General features: G+C 36.4%; 1 protein-coding gene across 1 annotated transcript in view; it reads right to left on the reverse strand.

The window, feature by feature from the left end:
- Positions 1-2,268: 2,268 nt before the first annotated feature.
- LOC126741335 (uncharacterized) overlaps positions 2,269-23,795 on the reverse strand; it is a 696,399-nt gene continuing 674,872 nt past the window's right edge. The window contains exon 4 of the mRNA XM_050447739.1: positions 2,269-3,479. Coding sequence (XP_050303696.1) covers positions 3,323-3,479 — 157 coding nt within the window. The 3' untranslated portion in view covers positions 2,269-3,322. The remainder of the gene's footprint in view (positions 3,480-23,795) is intronic.

Consider the following 23,795-nt stretch of genomic DNA (forward strand, 5'->3'; position numbering starts at 1 on the left):
TTATAAGCGGTTTTCACATAACGCAGTACTCTAGGTATGAAGATGCCTTTTCAATCATTCCATTATCCACTGAGGGCAATAATAATTCGCGATTAAAAGAGATGAAAATTATACATTCAATATTATTTGACCGAATTTAAAAGTGGATAATTCACTGGCAATATCATTATTTGAGGGATTCCATTCCAAAACTCGCCTTATACATTTTTTGCGAAAAATGAGGTCATGGTGTCTATAGCATCTGTTAATGTCCCTCTATACATTAGACAAACTTAACCATGCCAAAACTCGCCCTTACCTACGGTAAAAGCATAGGAAAAATTTGGTATCATTTCAAAACTTGTCTTATCCATCGCCTGTATCATTCCAAAAGTCGTGTTATCCAAGCGACCAATCAGAGCGCAGAATTTTGTTTTCATGCTGGTGGTCGCGTGATTTATTATTATAGCCTCATTTTAATGAGTAAATCCTAAGCGTTTGGTCTACGTTTTTAAACAGCTGTTTAACAAAAATTTTAATAATTAAAACAAGAATGGATAGTAATAATGATTCATTTTGTTTACCCGTGGCACAAGGAAAAGGCAGGCGACGTCCCAGTGATCCGACAAAATGTAAAAAAAGTGTTGCAAAATTAAAAAGGTACCTACATTGTTTTCGTTTATAACCTTTAAATAATATTATTTAGATATTTTTTTTGTAGGCGTGCTCCGTTGCAACTACCAGTTTTTCCAAAATGTCACCATTTATCGGGTAAAACCTACCGCTGTTCAACTCTTACAATGCAAGATATTAAAGAGTTTAATGCCCTATTTTATTCTTTAAAAGCAAAGATTCAACAAGACAATTTTATTTTAAAATATATGTCTGTTGAGATCCCATCCAGATCAAGAGCGAGAAAACCTGATTCATCTAGGAAGTCGGTGGCGATCAAGTATTTTATTAAAATACGACGAATTTCAAAATACAGGTATGTAAAAATACATTTAAAGGTGTTCTGCAAGTTTCTAAGGATTGCATTCAAAGAATTGGACGAGTTTTTCTACAAACTGGCGTACCACCTAAAGAAAATCGTGGTGGCTTAAAACAAAAACCTATTTATGCCCAAAAAAAAAGGCTGTTAAAATATTTATTGAGAAACTACAATGTTCTGATGTACATTATTGTAGAGAACAAAGCAACAGACAGTATTTGGCTTCTGATTTAACTATAAACAAATTGTTAAATATGTATAATAACCAAGTGCCTGAAACTAAATTAAAAGTCAAAAAAACTTTTTTTAGGAATATATTCTTCCTTGAATGTAATATTGGTTTTGGATCACCAGCATCCGACATTTGCTCTCGTTGCAGTTCTTTAACAGAAAAAATTAAACAAGAAAAGGATAATGACAAACGTAGTCAGCTTCAAATTGAAAAAAGAGTTTATATCTTAAAAGGCGAAGCCTTTTTTTTCAAGTTGACGGAAACAAAGGAAAAGATGCTCGTCTTATCTTTTGACTGTCAAAAAAACTTAAACGGGTAAACCCAAAAGTCCAAGATAAGATCACCTATTATAGCCGCCAGCCCTACACTTATAACTTTACCATTGTTAAGGGCTCCTCAAAAACTAAATTACAAAATAATAACGTGTTCTTATACACCTGGATGGAACACGAGTTCCATAAGGACTCGAACGAAATTGCCTCAGCTGTTTTCCATTGCCTATCAGATCTCATAAATTTGTCGGGTTACAGCAAAATAAGATTGTGTGCAGATGGCTGCGGAGGGCAAAACAGAAACTCCACAATGGTTGCAATGTGCATTTACTTCTTGGGGAATATCGCACCGCCCCATATTGGTGAAATCGAGCTAGTTTTTCCCATTAGAGGTCATTTATTCCTACCATCGGACCGTGTATTTAAAATCATCGAAAAAAAATTAAGAAAACTTAGTGAAATCACAATCCCCAACACGTATATCGATATCTTTAAGGTTAATATACGTGTTGATAATCTTAGAAGGAAGTTGCAAAGGAGTATCTGAAAGGTGTGCAGTCTTGGCACTTTAAATTTTCTAAACCGAAAAGGATTGTTATTGAGAAAAATGGTGATAAAATAACAGTTAGAGGCGAAGAACACTACAACAGTGATGTTGGAGAATCCAAGACAATTTTTAAACGTGGGAAACGATTGAATCAAATAGAAGTGGGTAACATTGATAAAGGAGTGGCGGTTAATGAAAAAAAAGTTCAAGATGTCAAAAAGTTACTAGTTGCTTATTATGGGGAAGATTGGATGGAGAGAAATGATTTAGAATTTTATGAAAATTTCTTCGACAAACATTAGAAAAGCATTGAGAGAATGGACGAAGAAACTGAAAATAATGAATTTTGCGAAGGAGGAGTGGAAGAAGATATTTCGCTAAGAATTTAAGAAATTACGATTTTTTAAATATTGTTATCTTTTTTTAATAAAAAAAATAAGATCAGTCAATTGCTGTACTTTTTCGTGCCAAAACTTGTCTTATCCATGCAGTCATGCCAAAACTTGTCTTGTGCATATTGTTTTAATAAATTTTATGGAAATTGAATAAACAGGATTTAAATGAATGCTAAAATTAGCACACAAATGATTATAGTAAATCCATACATATTAAATTTGCATAAATTTGTATTTGAAAATCTTCTAAAACGTTTTTTGCCAATTGTGAAATTTTACTCAATATGGAGAAGGCAAGTTTTGGAATGGAACCCCTCATTTACCACAGCATATTATTCGAGTATCAAGTGATTTTCTATAAAACGAGCGTAAAAATCAACGAGGTTGCACGTAATTAGGCTTACCCGATTATCGCCGCTCAAAGCTAACTTAATCAATAAATACTGAAAAAAAAATATAAAATTTAGAAATGTAATGTTATTGGCTTTTTAATTTTGACCCAAGGCCAAAACCAATATAAGTTGGCCCCAAAGTTATTGCCAAATAAAATGTTCTTTCTATTATACCTTATTATAAGAAAAAGATACGTCCAATTTTTTTATAATATAAAGTATACAACTCGTCTAGTAGATTTACGTAACGACTTTTACATACTTAAAAAACTAATACACAAATACTGTTAAACCTATCAGTAATTTGTCAAAATGCTTGAACTACTTATTGGGCCCAGTATAAAAAGCAATGATGATATTTTGCTAAAAAATTACTTACTCCCTGCATAAAAGACAAATATTTCTCTTTTAAATTATTACTTCAAAAAAATTATTTTATTACGCAATTTAGTTATACTTTTGATCGATTATTTGTTTGCACGTAAAGTCTATAAGATGTTATTAATACTGTTATTTATAACAATCGCTCGCATTCTTCGCTTATCACTGTATCATCGTCTTCATCTGAATCATCGGTGTATATCTCATCGTCATCGGACCAATGCTCAAATTCTTCTTTATGATGCTCCAGTGCCATTAGGGAAGAAAATATTGAGTCACAAGCAGAACATCTAAAAAAAATAATAGAGTTAATTTAATTTATTTATTTATTAGGTACGCTAAGAAAGAACTACTATTATATACTAAATTACTATTATGCAGGGTGTCCCGGAAAATCTCTCGGATTCAGGAAGAAAATAAAAAAATTATATGGAACTTTCCGATAAAAAAATTTAACGTGACGAACACTACTAAGGACCTCTTAAAACGTAGTCCTTAAAATACATTTAACTTGGTTATTTTACCAGAGGCACAGACTATGATGATAAAGACTATTAAATAATAAATATGGATAGCTTGAACCCTAAACTAAAAGAAAGGCACTTTTGTTCATTATCGATAAGATTAAGCGTTTTGAAGAAAAAAAATTAAGGAATCACTGTTTTATTTTAATTAAAAAGAACCATGATATGTTATTTTTTTTAGCGATGTGACAGTTATTTTAACAATAGAGAAGTTCCATTTTAAGTTGTTTTATCTGGATAAGTAAGTGTTTTTAAGAATGCAATGTGGTACCCATATCATCTACAAAAAGTGCACTAACTAATTCCTAAAGATTTTCCTCGTAGAATACAGTTCGCGAACTGGCTATTAGATCAGCAGCGAACTAATCCAAACTTTATTAGCATTATGCTTTTTACCGATGAAGCAGTGGTTATCGAAAATGATACTGTAAATTTAAATAACTTGGATGTATGGGCTGATGAAACTCCTTATGCCGCTGTTGTTTTTGATTATCAACACCAGTTCCAATCAATTAATATCTGGGCAGGAATCATTAGCAATTTTTTGATTGGGCCATTCGTATTACCACTACGATTGCGACTTGCGATCCGCCGAAACATGTATTTTATGCATGATGGAGTCCCACCTCATTTCAGCGTTACTTTAAGAAACCTCCTGAACAACGTTTTTCCAAACCGTTGGATAGGTAAATAAAGATACATAGCCGAGGAGGCCACTCTGTTTCAACTCTTAACTCTCGATCTAACGCCTTGGATTTTTACCTATGGGGTCACCTCAAAACCTTCATGTATTTAACTCTTGTAGATACTTGGGAGGAACTTTTAGAGAGAAGTGATGTGATAAGAAAGCGTCAAGGGTTATTGTGGCAAGTACATGAGTATACTTACGTATATATATTTGTGTATACATACTTATTCAAGTATTAATGAAGTTTTTAAATAATTGTTTTGAATTATTAGCTTCTTTATTTATTACATTATTTTTTCAGGTTATTTTTTCGTTTCAAGAAAAACAAAGGATTACATTTATTTAAACAATTTCATTATGGTGCCTTTTTAAGGTTCAAGCTATCCATATTTATTATTTCAGTCTTTATTACACAGGGTGCTAAAAACTTAAGCATTATAATGTACAACCTATTCCGCCTCTGGTAAAATAAACAAAGTAAATGTGTTTTAAGGACGTACATTTTTTAATAAATTATACCAAGTACCTTAAAAGCTATTGAAGAAAAAACGATTTCCAGCGGCGTCTTTAAGAAGCCGTATCTTCGTAGGGAGGGTCTATAGGACATTTTTTAAAAGAAAGTTCTATATTATATTTTTTTCTACCTGAATCAAGAGATTTCCCACAACTTTTTCCGGGATACCCTGTATATTAAAAGTATTCATTTTGAGATGTCTTTTTTTTTGAACATTTTTAAACAACATTGGTATAACGGCCAAAGAAATTACGATAAAGAATTGCTATTGACGTTACCCGTCCGTTTTCCAAATCAGTCGTGGTCGTGATGAACTTAGATTGGGCTGAAGCATACCCTTTATCAATCCAGGAAGCCTGTACTGTCGCCGAGGCTTTAATAAAAGAATGGATCTGCTGAGTTAGTGTACCTTTGAAATTACATTCGGACCAATGACAAAATTTTGAACCTAGCTTGTTTCAGTAAGATGCTTGGAGCGAAGAATACCAGGACTATTACATTACACGCGTAGTCAGTTGGCATGGTGGAACGACTGAATGGAACCATTAATCCATAAGGATAGGTTTTTTCATATGTTCCTGCTGATTATCGATCAGCCATCTATGAAAGCACAAGAGAGTCTTTGACTCAAATAGTGATGGGAAGAGAACGGCGTCTCTTATACGATTTGAAGCGATGTCAATGCCAAAGACCAGAGGTATAACAACAGAGACAACTGGTTTGGCTTTATGACCCTAAGAGATGAAAGAATCTGTCACTCAAACTTCAAACATCCTAGTTGGAATGTTTAAAGGATGTCAATTAGAAGTCAAATTTGACCTTCGATGAATTGGCCCATCTTTAAAACGTCCGAAAGAGTCAGTACGGCGTGACCGGTGAAGTGCAGCAAGACTGTTTACTGCTCCAGCTGAGTATACTCTGGTACATTATCTGGCTAAGGTTTTACAAATATGTAGAGGAATAGCTGAGGTTTCCGCAGAAAATTCGACATTTGGGACGCTTTGTATTATCTAAAGGATGAATTGCTTGCCGAGGATCTGAAAAGCCTAGCAATTTATAATAAACTCACATGCGGACTCAATAACTTGGACGGAAGAATTATTCGCTATATGCTAGAGGTAATCTTTAGGTTTACAGGCGTCCAAGTTCTGGTTTCATGTTAAGTATAACAGGAGTACCTCAATGCCGTTCTCTGAAGAAAGGCGAGGATTGTTATTTGGAAGAGGGAAACCTTACGCCGATATCGACATCCATTATGTGAGCTTAGGGAGGGAGCAGTGTAACGAGATTAGCAATGCCGTGATTATTAGCTGTTCTTTGTTATTCCGGGATCATCAGTAATACATGACTACTGCTATGGTCTGATTTCAAACTATGGTCTGGATATATGATATAAGGAGCCCGCGCCGTCAGTTGGTTCAAGTAGGAATACTACCACGATTTGTAACTCGACATAAATAGTAATAAATACATATCATGTAAATAAATATTTCTAGTAGTCTAAAGGTTGACTTGCAACAAAACACTACGAATAAACCAAACCCGCACAACAAACAATTTGCAAAAAAAAAATTGCGTGGACCGACTGTTAGCCACGTTCCGATCAGGAATCAGTAGTTGGCACCGTGTTCACTGAACACCTGCAAATAACCAAATTCTCTTTGAGTAACTTTCATTTACCGACAAATCTTCGAACATTTTTTGCGCATTCTATTCCACAGAAAACAAAGGAAAAAAAACTTAAATGGGCGCCTCTGCATAGTTAAATGTTCGGATCTCTACCCTTTGTGCGCTAACGTCGCCTTCGCCTAGGAGGACGATATGCCTACTTTTGATAACAAATGGCAGCACCAATTTTGTTAATTTTGGATACCGGATTTTGTGAATCACTTGTTTGTTTACGTTTACACGACTAATAATCGTCGGTCGTTTCTTATTTTTGTCCTAATTGTGATTTTATATACGTTTTGTTTACATTATTGACAATATTTATTAGTGTTGTTTTGTGTATATATTTTGTGTTGCTCTGACTAGTGTATAGTGAGGACTAAAGTTTGAACTATAAAGAGTAGCAAGTTGTACCCTGGATATATTTGACTTCTATTTTACAAGACATGAAATTTTCCACTTTTTTATACTACCCTTGTTTTCTAGGTAAGATTTTCTCCCATTCACTTGAAAATATCATTATTTCTATTAGTTTTTTATATTTTTAGTAACTTCATGTTTACCTCTGGGACCCAATCACATCAAAAAAATGTTGTGTAAATAGAGACAGTAAAAGACTGGCTATACATATCTGAAATAATAATCTTACATAAACCATACTTATATTTATGTTAAATTTATATACCTTTATCAGCAGTCTAATTTAAATTTTAATAATATTTTTATCGAAGTTACAACCTACAGTGATGATCATGTATATAATTTATACCATATTATACATACTATTTAATAAGACTTGGAAAGGAAACCTTAAGATTTACGAAACTTAAATTTTAAAAAAGGCTTACTTATCTTATAAAAAAAATTTATAGTGAAAAATGCATTTATTGTTTTGTGATCTAGTTTATATTTTTGTCGATTAACTAATTATTTACTTTCATTTTCATATTTCTGATGTGTTTATTTTTAAAATGATTTGGTTAAATATGGTATTTTCAGGAATTGTATAAAAGAGACACAAAATTGTATTCAGAGGTTTATCTTCGATTCTTTAGTAAGTATTCTGTTTTTTGTTCTATTCGGCGCAATGTACTAGTAGACAGTTTGTTACAGCGCGCGCGGCGCGTTTGGTTTGTTCGTAGTGTTTTGTTGCAAGTCAATACCTACAAAGGTAGGTATTGACTTATTGAAGTGATTGTGTTTAGGGTGTATGTATAAAATAAATGAGTTGACTATTTTTTGCATTGACTGTTTTAATTCACACCTTACCGAACAATTGTAATTGTAAGTAATTATTTTTGTGAGTAAGAATAACAAAAATTAAGATACACACAAAAATAACGATCAACAAGGGGAACCACCTCCCACGACAGTTTGGAAGCTGGTAGACCAGAAAAGATCGGACAGCCTTCTAATAGCCTGCGATACCAATACACACATGTATGTGACGAATCTGATTTGTCAGATCACAGGTACATAAGATTCGAACTATAATCTACGGACACAACTCCGAGGATTTACAGGAATCTCAGGAAAACGAACTAGAGTTTCTATAAAGAGACACTAGGACGCAACCTAGACACCTGTCCAACAGTGGCTAAAAACAACCTGGAGCTCGAAGTACTGACAGAGTCAGTTACAGATGCTATGAGAGATGCATTTGAAAAATCATGTCCCCCAAGCAAACCAGGTTAGGCAGAAAACAACTCCTGGTGGAACCAAGAATTGACCGAGCTTAGCTGCACAGCAATAAAACTCTTTAACAAGGAAAAGAGAACTGGGAAGTGGAATCAATACAAACAAAGCTTAACCAGATACAACGATGCCATAAAAAGGCAAAGGATTGAGAAAACTATGCAGGAACCTAGTTGAGATACCAGCATATGCAAGACTCCACAAGGCAATAGCTAAGAGGCCGAGACCCTTGGCTCGCGCATGAATTCCAATGAAGAATACACGACAACCGAGAAGGAAACGATCGGCCTAATGCTAAACACAGGCCCAATATCCGATTCTTGTTATCCCAAATAGGGGCAAAAAGAAGAACTGGAGACTGGCAAAAAAGGTTGATCTACGAGAAAGTTAAATGGGCGATAGACATCTTCAAACCATTTAAGTCTCCTGGAATAGATGGTATTACTTATCATGCTACAGCAGGGAAAAAAACTGCTGCTATCTGCGTTATGCAAAATAATGCGGATTAGTCTAGCCACAGTGCACAAACCCGAGAGTTGGTGGGAAGCAAAGGTAGCATTCCTACCAAAAGTGCGATGCGATTCGCGAAACCCACATTCTTCCGGCCAATCTGCCTTACATCATTTCTCCTGAAAACAGAGAAAAATCTTATAGAAAGCCATATCAGACCAGCGATAAATTATAGGTAAGCCCTCTACATCGACACCAGTATGCCAATCAAACGGGTAAATCTTGCGAACTAGCGATCTATGAGATAACCCAGAGGGTCGAACAATCAAACAACAAAGAAATCGCCCGAACCTTTTTGGACATTGAGGGACCATTTAACAATACGTCATATGACTCGATCAACATTCCATGATAACTGGTTGGGTCAACCAAATGTTAAATCATAGGAAGGTGACTGCTAGTTTCAACAACACAACAGTAACCCCAAGGGATGCAGGGGAACACCGCAAGAAGGTGTGCTCTCACCGCTTCTATGGAACCCTGTATCAGACAGCCTGCTGAGACGACTCGAGAGACAGCATATCTTCGCTTAGGAATACGCAGACGATATCGTTCTATTGGCACGAGGGGACAACCAAGGTTATGTATTCGAAAAAATGCAAAGAGATCTAAACGTTGTCGAGCACCGATGCATAAAAGAACAACTATGGTAAACGCTGCAAAAACCACCCTAGTTGCCATCACAAAAAAAAGAAACTAGAGCCCATTATAGAACAAGAGCTCTTTGGCGACCACCTGTGACTTGAAGATGAGGTCAAATATCTAGGGATAACCCTGGATAAAAAACTCAGCTACAAGAAGCATGTAATAACCAACACAAACGAGGTCATGAAAACTCATATATACTGTAAGAGAATGTTCGGCAGATCATGATGACTATCACCAAAAATGATACACTGGGTATACACAACAATGGTGAGACCCAATATTACATACGCAGTACCAATATAGTGGCATGCGGTAGAAAAGAGGACTGTTATTCAGACACTCAACAAGACACAAAGAAGTTTGTCTAGGTATAGCAGGACCGATGTCAACGACACCAACTACTGCCCTCGAAAACCTGCTAGGTTTCTTAAGGTAGATGGTACACTGCGGCTACACGATCAAAAATCAGGGTAGCAGTGGCCGTGCTAGAGGATCGAGAACAGGGCAGCCAACTCACGCTCAACCTGGGCCTGGAAGCAACAGACTTACAAGCAAATATGATAGGAATCTAAATCTGTGTCCAACCTTATGAGAGAAAAGGCGCCAAGAGGCCGACCCGTCGCAACCATTATAGGAGACCAGGCGCATTAGGACAGTTTAAGACTAGGTCTAAGACTGTACAAAACTGCTGGGAGGATCTCGCGGACAGTCAAAACAGTCCAGAGATAATCCTAGCATACAACATGGGCAGCCATGCCGAGGTGAGGAGGATTGCCGATGGTGCTCTGAGGAGGATAAAACTGTTGACCATGTACAACTTGGGTAACACTTTCAGTGTACCGAGTGACTTTAAGTCCTTCAGACCAGAGAGCCTTATCGGTTTTTCTAAGGCCGTTGGGCTCTGGTAATTCCCGGTGGGGCATCACGGGTCCATCAGGAGACCTATATGCACAACTGCCTTGGCAGCCCACTGTCTCGACAATTTCAATTTCAATAGGCAGCCATGATGCTACAAGAAGGACAATCCAACTTGCAATGAAGAGAGCCAGCAATAAACCTATAGGTTCAGAATCAATATGCTGTGCTCAGCGATAACACTTAAAAAGGAATGTCAGACACTAGTTGGAACTGGAGCATAAAAATTATTGGGAACAATTATCCAAGCTGGCATTCTCCAAAAAACTCGTGAGCAGCCCGCCCTTCAGGAAGGGGGAGAACATACTGGGCCACACCAGGTAAGAACTGCGAAAGGTAACAGGATTGATGACAGACCACGCAACCTGCAGGAACCGCCTACATAGACTCGTAAAAGTAGTTACACCGCTGTGTAGAGGCTGAAGAAATCACTATTCACATTCTATGCTTCTGCGAAGCATTTAATCAGGCCAGGGTGATACCTCACCAGAGAGGATAAGAACTACACCACTGGACAAAATAGTGGACTTCCTAGAAGCAACAGATCTGAACATGTGGGAGTAATTTTATGGAGCACAATAGGACTGCAATAGAGCAGACCCAGTGTAGAGAGCAACCAAGTAGCACCACTCAGCGGGGAAGTTTTAGTGTGTAACCGGTCACGGAGTGTGGAAAATAACGCGTGATAAACCCATAAATCCCACAACTTTATTATTTAAAAGCGAATACCAAGAGAACTGTGTGTTTATCGTCGGCGTCTGGAGTTCTAAGAAATATTCTGCTCAAGGCCGGACTGGTTCGTCAAAACAAAACGTATTAAAAAGAGTTAGTTGAGTTGTCGATTAAAAGAAATAAACGTCGCGACGTCTTACGGCTCGGGCAAATAGACATTTTCCCGTGTATAGACTATTTCACAAAGTTTAATTTCGTAATATTATCAGTAGTTTTCAATTATAATAAAGAATTAGTCTGTAATAAAGTTTTTTATACGTATCCGGGAGTATTATTTGTGTTTAAACGTAAAGCGAATGTAGAATATTTACATTTTGGTGCCGAAACCCGGGAAAGCTTTTAGTGGACTTTTTCTCTTTTTTTTTAACGGATTGAAAACTATACTAACATAACGGACTAACGTAATAAAAAAATGGAAGTTGCGATGAAAACGGCGTGTCGCGCTCAGCTCACGAGGGTTGTTAACGAAGCTAACGTAATTATTGATTCGGAACTATTTAATGTGAAAGACGCTATTGTTCAAGTGGTCAAAATAAAATCGGCTCGAGAAAATTTAAAATCTGCTAACGAAAAGGCGAGTTCATTTATTAGTGAGGATCAAATGGACAATGAGTGTGTAAAAATTTTGGAGTATGACGAAAAGGCTGTGGTAGCAATTGCAAGATTGGAACAATGTATAGCGGAAGTAAATAGTCAAGGAAATATGGCTTTGGGTGCTTCTGCTGAGAACATAGAAAATGTGGGTCAACAAACGGGAGAATTACATCAACCTAAAATGTCGGTAAGACTTCCTAAATTAGAACTAATTAAATTTAGTGGAAATTATCACGAGTGGCCTGCTTTTTGGGAACAATTCGAGTCAGCTATTCACAGCAATTTACAATTGGATGATGCTTCAAAATTTAGTTATTTAAAGTCAGTTCTATATGGAAATGCCTCCATAACGATACAGGGTCTAACGACTAGTAAAAATAGTTATAACGATGCCATTCAATTATTAAAAGATGAATATGGCAATAAGGAATGTATTATTGACAGCTATATTCAAAAATTGCTAGATATAAACCCTGTAAAAAATAGAACGGATATCTCAGCTCTAAGAAAACTCTATAACGTAACGTCAAAAATAATGAAATCCTTGCAACGTCTTGGAATTGAACCCGGTAGTTATGGCATGATGGTAAAATCTATAATTTTAAAAGCTCTACCCCTTTCTATGAGAATAGAATACAACAAAAAGCAAGCCACAACTGATATAGGGAATGATAACGAAGAAACTGCCTCTAGAAACTCAAATATGACTCATGAGAGTTCAGGAAGTAGTAGTGAGGCATCTTATGAGGATAAAGTGCTAAAACTGTTACAGTTTATAAAACTAGAGGTAGATTCTGTAGAGCAAGCCAATATACTATCGGGTGAAAAGTCTAGCGGAAAATCTCAAAGTACTGACTCTTTTAAAAGAAATCGCTTCAAGCCTAAAGAGAATAATGAGTTTACGGCCGCAGGACTTTTTACATCGGTAAACGAACATTGTTTGTTTTGTAAATCAAAAGATCACATGACGACTAATTGTACGAATTCCGCGGTGACATTGGCAAAAAAGAAAGACATTTTAAAATCTAGTGGCAGGTGTTTTAGATGTACAAAGAGTAATCATTCTTCCAGGAACTGTAGAACGAATATTAGGTGTAATAAGTGTTCGCGTAAGCATGCTATAACCATGTGTGACCCGGACTTTATCAAAAATAATAGCGCAACTAATCGGTCTAGTAATAATAATGAACAATCTAACGAACGGGAAAGTGGAGCTACAGCTTTGTTTTCTAATAACGGACTAAGTAATGTATTGTTTCAGACCGCGTGTGCTCAGGTGTTGGACAGTGGACAATCTAAAACTTATATCAGACTTATTATTGATGGCGGAAGTCAGTTGACTTTTATTAAAGAGTGTGTCTCCAGACAATTGAATTTACCAATAGAAGGGACTCACAAACTGTCTATAATGTGTTTTGGTAAAAAAGAACTGGCGCCTGCGCGGTTGTGTAATCGAGTAAAGTTAACAATAAGAGGTGTAAACTCTAACGAAAACATAACGATTAACGCTCTTGAAGTACCAGAAATCTGTTTTGATACACTTGCTGTTCCATCGTGTGACAATTCAATTATAAATGAATTTAGTAAGGAGCATAGTTTGGCTGATATTTGTCCAGATAACGCAGAGCAAGTTTTGCCTGGAATATCAGTATTAGTAGGAGCTGATTACTACTGGAAAATAGTCACTGGAGAAATTAAAAAGCTGTCAGAATATCAAACTGCGGTGAATACCTATTTAGGATGGACTATCCATGGCAGAAGCTGTGAATATGGATTTTCATTGAATGTGAATGTGGCTAATATTTTCCAAGTGCAAACTGTGAATGATGATTTTGATCTAAAGAAATTTTGGGACCTGGAAGCTATTGGGATTAATGATACTAATGTAATGGACCATTCTACGAAAAGGTACATAGAAGAAAGTATACACTTTAACGAGAATCGGTATACTGTGGCACTACCTTGGAAAAGTAAAGATATAGTAGTGGAGTCAAACTTTAACGGGGCACTTTCGAGGGCTAAAAGTTTAACGTCAAAGCTTATTCGCATGGGAGGACTAGTAGAGTATGATAAGGCTGTGCGAGAATATTTTGAGAATGATTGCGCAGAAAGTGCTAATAGTGTTATTTCGCCTAAAGCCTACTATATGCCACACAGGCCGGTGTATAGATACGATAAAGATACCACAAGAATAAGGGTTGTATTTGATGCATCTGCCCATGCTCCAGGAATGCCATCTTTGAATGATCTTCTATCACCAGGTGAAAACTTGGTACCCTTGCTATTAAAAGTGCTAATTAATTTTAGAATTGGCAACGTTGCATTAATAGCTGATATTGAGAAAGCCTTTCTGCAAATTGAAATTAATGAGAATGATAAAGATGCACTAAGGTTTTTATGGTACGAAAGCTCAATTGAGGATAATGGAAGCTTACCAGAAATAGTTAGTTTTCGCATGAAAAGGGTGACTTTTGGTGTAACGAGCAGTCCCTTTATCTTGGCAGCTACTTTGACCAAACATTTGGATGAGCAGAATGAAGGTTTTAAAAGGATATGTGATATCATGTCAAGGTCATTTTACGTCGATGATTTGGTGGCTGCTGTAGACACGTCAGACGAGGCAAGTGAAGTTTATTTCAAAAGTCAAGAAATAATGAAGAAAGCTAGCATGAATCTAAGGAAATGGGCTACTAATGATGTGCATTTAAGAAGAACTCTTTTAATGGATAATGAAAAGGCCAGTAATCCTGTAAAGAAAGTTCTGGGAATACGGTGGTGTACTATTACAGATCAGCTAAACATTGATGTTAATTCTATATTATCTACCGTCGAGGATCATACGGGGCAGCAAGGAATAACGAAGCGTAAAGTTCTACAGACAATTGCAAAAGTATACGATCCATTAGGATTATTAAGTCCATTTATAATAAGAGCAAAAATTTTAATGCAGCAAATATGGATTGAAAAGTACGACTGGGACTCCATTTTATCAAACGAATTGACCGAAGTTTGGATTAAGTGGGAAAATGAGTTATTGGAACTTAAAGAATACTGGATTCCAAGATGTGTTGTTGACTACTCAAAAGACCATACGGAATTGCACATATTTTCAGATGCTAGCCACAAAGCATATGGGGCGGTGGCCTATCTTAAAGTAACAACTTCTAAAAAAAATAAAAGTTGTAATATTCTGGTAGCAAAAAATAGAGTGGCTCCACTTAACTTGAAGGGAGATAAAACGTTAACGATTCCCAAATTGGAGCTAACGGGTGCATTGTGTGCTGCTAGGTTGCAAGATTTTATACTAAAAAGTTTGTGCAAAAATATCGACGAAATTTTCCTATGGACAGACTCCAAGATTTCTATGCATTGGATTAAAGGAAAAAGTTCAAAATGGAAACCATATGTTGCCCATCGGGTAGCAGAGATCCAAAAATTAACAAAAGGTGAATGGAGACATTGCCCAGGTGTTGAAAATCCTGCAGATTTGTTATCAAGAGGGATTAACGTGAAAGCATTTGTAGAATCGAAACTTTGGCTTCACGGACCTGAATGGTTATTGAAAGACAAAGAGTTTTGGCCAAATGATGGGATAACGGAGCCTGAGCAGCATGGTATTTTTTCGGCATTTGCAGTTCAAGTTGAAGTAAACGGAATTAGCGGAGAGCCCTTATTTCCATTTGACAAGTTCAGTAATTTTGATAAAATACTTAGAATAACGGCTTATGTAAGAAGATTTATAGCAAGGTCACGAAATCTTCACGAGACATTATTTGATTCAATAAAGGTTAAAGCTGAAGAACTGATCCAAAGTGAATTTTATTGGATTAAGGTTATACAGGCTCAGTATTTTAAAGCGGAAATTAGTGCTTTATCAAAAGGTCACATTATAGAGAGGCAATCGAGCATTCTCAGTCTTAATCCATTTTTGGATGATCAAGGGGTTTTAAGATTGGGAAGTAGATTACAGGAGGCAGCCTTACCTTATGACACGAAATATCCGATTATTTTGCCTAAAAAATCTATCTTAACGACGCATGTAATATTAAGGATTCATGGTGCAGTAAGGCATGGCGGGGTTAATATTACCTTAACTAATGTTAGAAAAAAATATTGGATTATCCAAGGAAGGCAACGGATTAAGGCTATAATAAAGACTTGTATCGTATGTAAAAGGTTAAGAGGAAAACCGGCAAGTGAACCCTTTGCACCGTTGCCTAGAAGTAGATTAGATGCTGTTGCGCCTTTTAAAGTGACAGGGGTAGATTTTGCGGGACCATTGTATGTCATAAACGAAAATGGGAGATTAAAAGTCTATATTATGTTGTTAACTTGTGCTGTTATTAGGGCGATACACTTGGAATTGGTTCCGGATCTGACAACAGAGAGTTGTATCAGAGCTCTTCGAAGATTTATTTCGAGAAGGGGAGTGCCCGACATTATATATTCCGACAATGCTAAGACATTTAAACGAGCTGCTTTGGAGTTAAACGAGCTTACAAAAATTTTGTGGCAAAACGAAGTTCAAGGATTAGCTGCCCAGCAAAGAATTAAATGGCGATTTATTGTGGAACGAGCGTCATGGTGGGGTGGCTTCTGGGAGAGGCTTGTGAAGTCAGTTAAAGATGCATTAAAACTGTCGCTTGGAAAACGGACTATTGGATTTGATGAGTTGCAAACAGTTTTGACTGAAGTTGAAGCTACTATTAATTCAAGACCACTAACATACATTGGTAATGAGCCAGATGATTTGTTAATTCTAACGCCAGGCCATTTTTTGCTGGGAGAAAATTATTGTGGATTTCAAATCGATTTGACAAATCCGATAATTAAACGGGACAATATTTTGCAGGCATGGAAAGCGAGGAATGACATCCTTACAAAGTTCTGGAAAATATGGTCATGTAACTATTTACAACAATTAAGGAGTGTTCACAATAACGTAACTGTAAAGCAACAGAAATTGCAAGTAGGCGATTTGGTTCTGTTGTATGAACAGAATCTTCCTAGGCTAATGTGGAAGATGGTTCGAATTACGAAAACTTTCATAGGACGAGACGAGAAAGTTAGGGCATGTGAAATTGTGACTTCTAACGGTTCAGTGATGAGACGACCAATTCAATTACTCTATCCACTTGAGATTTCTGCCGCCCGGGAGGATGTGGAAAATAACGCGTGATAAACCCATAAATCCCACAACTTTATTATTTAAAAGCGAATACCAAGAGAACTGTGTGTTTATCGTCGGCGTCTGGAGTTCTAAGAAATATTCTGCTCAAGGCCGGACTGGTTCGTCAAAACAAAACGTATTAAAAAGAGTTAGTTGAGTTGTCGATTAAAAGAAATAAACGTCGCGACGTCTTACGGCTCGGGCAAATAGACATTTTCCCGTGTATAGACTATTTCACAAAGTTTAATTTCGTAATATTATCAGTAGTTTTCAATTATAATAAAGAATTAGTCTGTAATAAAGTTTTTTATACGTATCCGGGAGTATTATTTGTGTTTAAACGTAAAGCGAATGTAGAATATTTACACGGAGTCCCACACTACCGGGGGTTCAAGAACTACCGGTGTTCTTAAAGAATTTCTTCGCCGACAAAAAAACAGAATAACGAAATATAAAAGCCGAATTTGCAGTTACGTTTTTATAAAAATATATATTTTTTTAATTAAAAAAATTCGTTTTATAACAGGAGATTTTGACATTTTGTTTTCATCATTCATAAAGATTCTTGTTATATTTTCTTCACAGAGATTACCAATGTTTTCTTTAAGTACGTATAATAATACAATTGGTTAATAAAAATATTGGTTTTATATCATTTGATAAGGCTAAAAGCCATGTAAAATCTCCACAATATACTTAAATAACTTCCGGGGAAAAATTGTAATCCGATTATCCTTTATAAAACCTACGAACAAGTTCCCGACAAAAAGAAATTTAAAGTTTTATTTTGGGATCCGGAAAAAGAGGAAAAATCTCCGGAAAGTTTTAATTTAGATTTGATTGAATCGGAAGAGTTCGTAAGAGCGAAGATAGAATTTTATTGGGGTGCATTACCATGATATTACAGTAATGGTTAAAAATCAATTTTTAACAAGAAAGTGCTTTTGGTTTAATTTATTTCTTATAGACTTTAATGACGATTAATATTAATTAATTTAATTCGTGTTGTGATTACCCGTTTGGGATAAGAACCACTTTTTCTAAACCAAAAAAAAAGATTTACTTCTGTAAAAAGTATGGAATAATGACAGTTATATTCCTAATTCAACTTTATTTTCTTGCCCTTTTAAGGATTTTATTATGTCCTGAATATCCAATTTTTTACATCTATTAAACGCATTTGCTGACATTTCACTGATCATCCTATCGCCTTCTCTAGAACTAATTTACCTAAACAAAAAAATTACGAAAAGGAAGAAAAGAAGGGGCTTTATAGCATAAATTTTGGATTTTCAATTATCCCACCAAAGAAGCAAGTGGTGACAAATCAGGAGATCGGGAAGGCCAATTTCAGCGCATATATTTATTTTTCCGGATATTGGCTATGTATTACCCTAAATAATCTAAGGTTGAATTCCGACTAATTCATGCAATTGTGTCTGTTCACAATACCATTAAGGAAAAAGCTGCATTCATCAGAAAAACAAACTTTAAAAATGAAATCTGGATTGCCAATGATTCACTCATAGTTTCGCAAAACTGTAAATGGCGGTCATTATCGTCCTCGTTAGGTTCCTACACTAGTTTAATTTTGTAGGGATGAAACCAATGTATTTTTTTTATCTGAACCCTTTTATATTTTTTTGTACCGGCTGTGGGATCGATTAGCATATGACCCAAAACTGCAACTTCTTCAGCTTCATTTAGGACTCGATTTATTACTTTTCTAGGTTTGTTTGCAACTAATCCTGTTTCACGAAATTTTGGTACTAACCATTTATACGTTTATGACGTACGTATGTTTATATTACGTCTTTTAATGTTCTAAGTTCACATCACATAAAAATATATTAAACTATGATCGATCGAATTCACAGCTAAGAGCTTTAAGTTCTTGCCTAGCAAGCTCCAGGTCAGGAATTTTTCGAGCTCATGACTGCCTGTACTGCTGTAATTTGATCAAACACATCATAAGGCGTTGACCATAATTCTAGTGAAGGTAGGGAAAGCGACGGAACAGAAGAAAAGAGTGGTTCAAAAACGCGGACCAAACGATATAGAATAATAGAAGAAGAAAAAATTAACATGAGAACCAGCGAAGTAATAAGAAAATACGTCAACCAGAATGAATCCTTGGTAATAGAAAATAGTCGAGATGCAAAATGAAACATATCCTCACCTATATCCGCTACATGGTTTTTCCGTGTAGGTGAATGGTGAGTTACGTACTTGACCTGAATGAGTGGAAGGAGTAGATAAATAAACAAAAAATATTGTAACGAAATTCGGGATCACACTTTTATTGTCAACGTCAAAAACACTAACCTAACTCGCCTTAACTGTCGTTTAATTGTTTCTAAGGTAAAAACTGACTAAACAATTAAAACTGAATGCATTGTCACGAAGCGCGTCCTTTTTAAAACCCGATGGAATAGTTTCGAAATATTTAGAATTATCTTCATTGTTTTTGCCCAAAGAGACCAATAATTTTAGGAGAATACTGACAGTCAAAGCATGCAAGTATACAAATTCTAGAAAATTAGCTACAGGGATTTACAATAATATAACCTAAATAACCTAAGTTGGGGCCAAAATGGGGCTCTCGAACAAGATGAACTACTTAAAAACTAAACACTATATATGAAAATAATAAACCAAACGTAAGTAGAACCCTAAAGAAACCCTACAAATTAACTTTAACTACAGAATACTAATAAAATTGTACAAAAACTAGAAGAATGTTTAACGTATTTACATTTTCATAATACTGCTCTCCTCTCAAGTTTGATTGTCCCGATCAAACATGGGACCACCTGAGTCGTGATAGGGCGCTAGCCGGACGATGTTTACAATTTTCATCTTCGTTGTCGGATGTCGACACCACGTCGTTGATTCTGGTGACCACATTGAATGGACCTTCCCAATCCTTCTGGAGCTTTGGTGACTTGCCCTTCATCCTCCGTGGATTGTATAACCAGACTTTATCCCCAGGATTAAAACCGGTAGAATTTGCCTTTATGTCATAACGCGATTTCATTCTGTTACTTTCTAGATGAAGTTTATCCCGTGCTTGTTCGTGAACAATTTGTAGACGCTCTTGTAAATGGTCGACCTACTCCTCAAGGGTTTCAGACTTATGGGGTCTTCCAGTAATAATGTCCAAAGGTAAACGAAGTTCATCACCGTAGACAACTTTTGCCGGGCTTTTTCCAGTTGACTTGTGGATAGAAGAACGATATGCCTATAGGAATGGTTGTATACAGGTATCCCAGTCGGTTTGCTTAGAATTTACCACCATCCTGAAATAGGTTTCAAATGTACGGTTAAATCTTTCAACCATTCTATCAGACTGAGGGTGTTGTAGGGTTGTACGGGTCTTATTGATTCCCAGCAACTAGCATACTTGTTGGAATATTTGTGACTCAAAGTTCCTTCCTTGGTCTGGATGTATCTCTCTGGGTACACCAAATAGTTCTGGAACAGCACTTCAGCTACTGTCGTTGCTTCTTGGTTTGGAATCGGATAAACCTCGGGCCACTTACTAAAGTAATCCATAGCAACAAGGGCATATCGGTTTCCGGAGCTACTAGTAGGAAAGGGTCCTGCTACGTCTATGGCAATTCGTTTAAAGGGTGTATCAACAAGATACTGCATCATCTTTCCTCTTGTCCGGGTTCTTGGGCCCTTGCTTGACGAACACTGCTCACACTGTCGGCACCAGCGTTCAACATCTTGATGACTGTTCAGCCAGTAAAACCGTTCTCTAACTTTTGCCAAGGTCTTACTAACTCCAAAATGTCCTCCGCCGACACCGCCATGAACAGCTTCAAGAACTTCCGGAATCGAGGAAGGGCTGTCAGATATGTCTTTTCTTTTCCATCTACGCTCTCCCAGACTCTTTTTAAGAATCCATCTTTTATAACCAATGAATTCCATTGAGACCAATAAGCTTTTAGTTCTGGAGATTTGTCAGAAATATCTTTCCATTCTGGTTTTGAAATTTCTCGAGATTTCAGTTCGTAAATAAGACCAAATACTGGGTCATCACACTGATCTTGGATTAAACTAGCTACATCCCACTCTTTAGAACTGTGAAGGCCAATACGATTACAAGTAAATATCTCTGGATGCTGTTTTGATTCCTTTTTAAAACAATGTTGACATGTTTCAATACAGGGTCTTCTCGATAAAGCATTGGCATTTTGGTGATATTCGCCTTTCCTATGTTCTATTGTAAAGTCATACTCTTGTAATCTTGCCACCTTGCTATTTGTCCTTCGGGGTTTTTAAACTGAAACAGCCATTTCAACGAAGCATGGTTCTAAGGATAAATCGTTGACCATACAAATATTTATGGAAATGTTCAATAGCTTTTACTGCTGCCAATAGCTTTCGTCTGGTGACACAATAGTTTCTTTCTGGTTTTGATGACGTTTTACTGAAATAAGCTATCACTTGCTCGCCATCTTCATATTTTTGTGATAGAACGGCCCCAATTCCAACATTACTTGCATCGGTATCCAAAATAAAAGTTTGTCCAGGAATCGGATATGTTAAAATTGGAGATGTGCATAGTGCTCTTTTTAACCGTTGAAATGCTTCTTCACAGTCTGTTGACCAACTAAATACCATTTTGTCCTCCGTGAGCTTATGTAGAGGCTTTGCAAGATTAGCGAAATTTCTTACAAATCGTCTGTAATAGGTACAAAGGCCCAGAAAGCTTCTTAACTGGTGTTTGTCAGTGGGTCGTGGCCATTTTTCGATCGCCTCTACTTTATCTGGATCAGTCTTGACACCTTTTTCTGATATTACATGGCCAAGGTATCGAACTTCTTTTTGAAATAAGCAACATTTTTTAGGACTTAGCTTCAGGTTGATTGCCTTTTCTTTATTCTTCCAGCGATTTCCCCTTGCAGCGGCCTCAAATTGATTCAAATAGGTACTCCATGCTTCTTTGCCGTCGAATTTTGGTGGCTTTACTTTCATCATTATTTGCATTCCAGGATCGGGATGAAGAGGAGTCCGTTTTACTTTCAACTCTAGTTCTTGGATCTTTTTTTGTACTTGCCCCAATTCTTCTTCTACCGTTGCTTCAAAGTTAGTCATTAATTGTTTCTGACTCTTCTCGAGATCTTCTTTCAGTTGTAAAACTCGTTCTTCCTGCTCTTTTTTAAAATTATCTTTTAAATTAAGTAAGTCATCTTTCATGGTTCGAATCAGGTCTTCATTTTCTTTCTTTAGGTCATCTTTCATGGTCCTTATTAGGTCTTCATTTTCCTTCTTCAGGTCAGATTTAATTGTCTTTAGTAAATCTTCCTGTTTCTTATCTCGCTCTTCTTGTTCTTTCCTTTGTTTGCGGTCTCGTTCTTCTTGTTCTTCCTGTTGTTTACGGTCTCGTTCTTCTTGTTCTTCCTTCTGTTTGCGGTCTCGTTCTTCTTGTTCTTCCTGTTGTTTACGGTCTCGTTCTTCTTGTTCTTTCTTCTGTTTGCGGTCTCGTTCTTCTTGTTCTTCCTTCTGTTTGCGGTCTCGTTCTTCTTGTTTTTCCTTCTGTTTACGGTCTCGTTCTTCTTGTTCTACTTTTTTGCTCGTCAAACTTCCTTAATAGCAGCTTCATCAATTTCTCGGTCTCCATCTTGGCCTGACTTCTTGTTATAGGCATCCACTAAAATGAGCTTCCAAATATCCTTTACTTCTGACACCAATTGTAACGAAATTCGGGAACACACTTTTATTGTCAACGTCAAAAACACTAACCTAACTCGCCTTAACTGTCGTTTAATTGTTTCCAAGGTGAAAACTGACTAAACAATTAAAACTGAATGAATTGTCACGAAGCGCGTCCTTTTTAAAACCGATGGAATAGTTTTGAAATATTTAGAATTATCTTTATTGTTTTTGCCCAAAGAGACCAATAATTTTACGAGAATACTGACAGTTAAAGCAAGCAAGTATACAAATTCTAGAAAATTAGAACTACAGGGATTTACAATAATATAACCTAAATAACCTAAATTGGGGCCAAAATGGGGCTCTCGAATAAGATGAACTACTTAAAAACTAAACACTATAGATGAAAATAATAATCCAAACGTAAGTAGAACCCTAAAGAAACCCTACAAATTAACTTTAACTACAGAATACTAATAAAATTGTACAAAAACTAGAAGAATGTTTAACGTATTTACATTTTCATAATAATATAAACAAATTAGGGGCGCAGAAATAAGGAGCGCGGAAGGGGTAAACAGCATACACACAATATGTACATTGCGTAAAAGTTACGGCTTTACAAAAAAATTACAAAAACTTGGACAAATCACATTTGGGACTTATTATTATCGCAAAATTTATTCTACAACAAACAATTCACAAGGGTTATGAAATAGCCTATTTTAAAAGTCATAACCAAATCAAAAGTGTCTTATTGCGCGTGAATCTTACGGAAATATTAATTTGTTGTGATGTTTCTAAAGAATCCATATTCTATATTTAGGTCATATCTGAAATCGCCATTTTTGGAGAAGAAGACCGGCGTCGTTCAGAAGTTATTCGAAGCTGCCGTACATTGGATGACCTACGCGAAGAATTAAAGAAAAATAGTTTAAGGATTAGATGCTCTGGTTTGTATCTTGACTCCTTCCAAACCGTGCGACAACGATCAAAGAAAAACGGCACGTAGTGATTGTCCCTGTTAAGCTTTCACGACCTGAGGCAAATCAGCATGCGTAACATCAAGATGGAAAGTTCTGCATAGCGACCATGCGAGTTTTAGAATCTGTGACCTCAGTCCAAATCAGGTGATTTTTATATCAAAAAATGTTAAAGCCAGAGTTCGATTGGGTATTTCTGCGGCTAATAAGCAGGCTTGTATTTAAATGCATCTTGAATATCAACTTCGGCTACCAGACCACGATTTTGTCATGGCAGAGCATCACAAACTCATTCCCT

The sequence above is a fragment of the Anthonomus grandis genome, chromosome 10, assembly GCF_022605725.1.
Source record: "Anthonomus grandis grandis chromosome 10, icAntGran1.3, whole genome shotgun sequence".
NCBI lineage: Eukaryota > Metazoa > Arthropoda > Insecta > Coleoptera > Curculionidae > Anthonomus > Anthonomus grandis.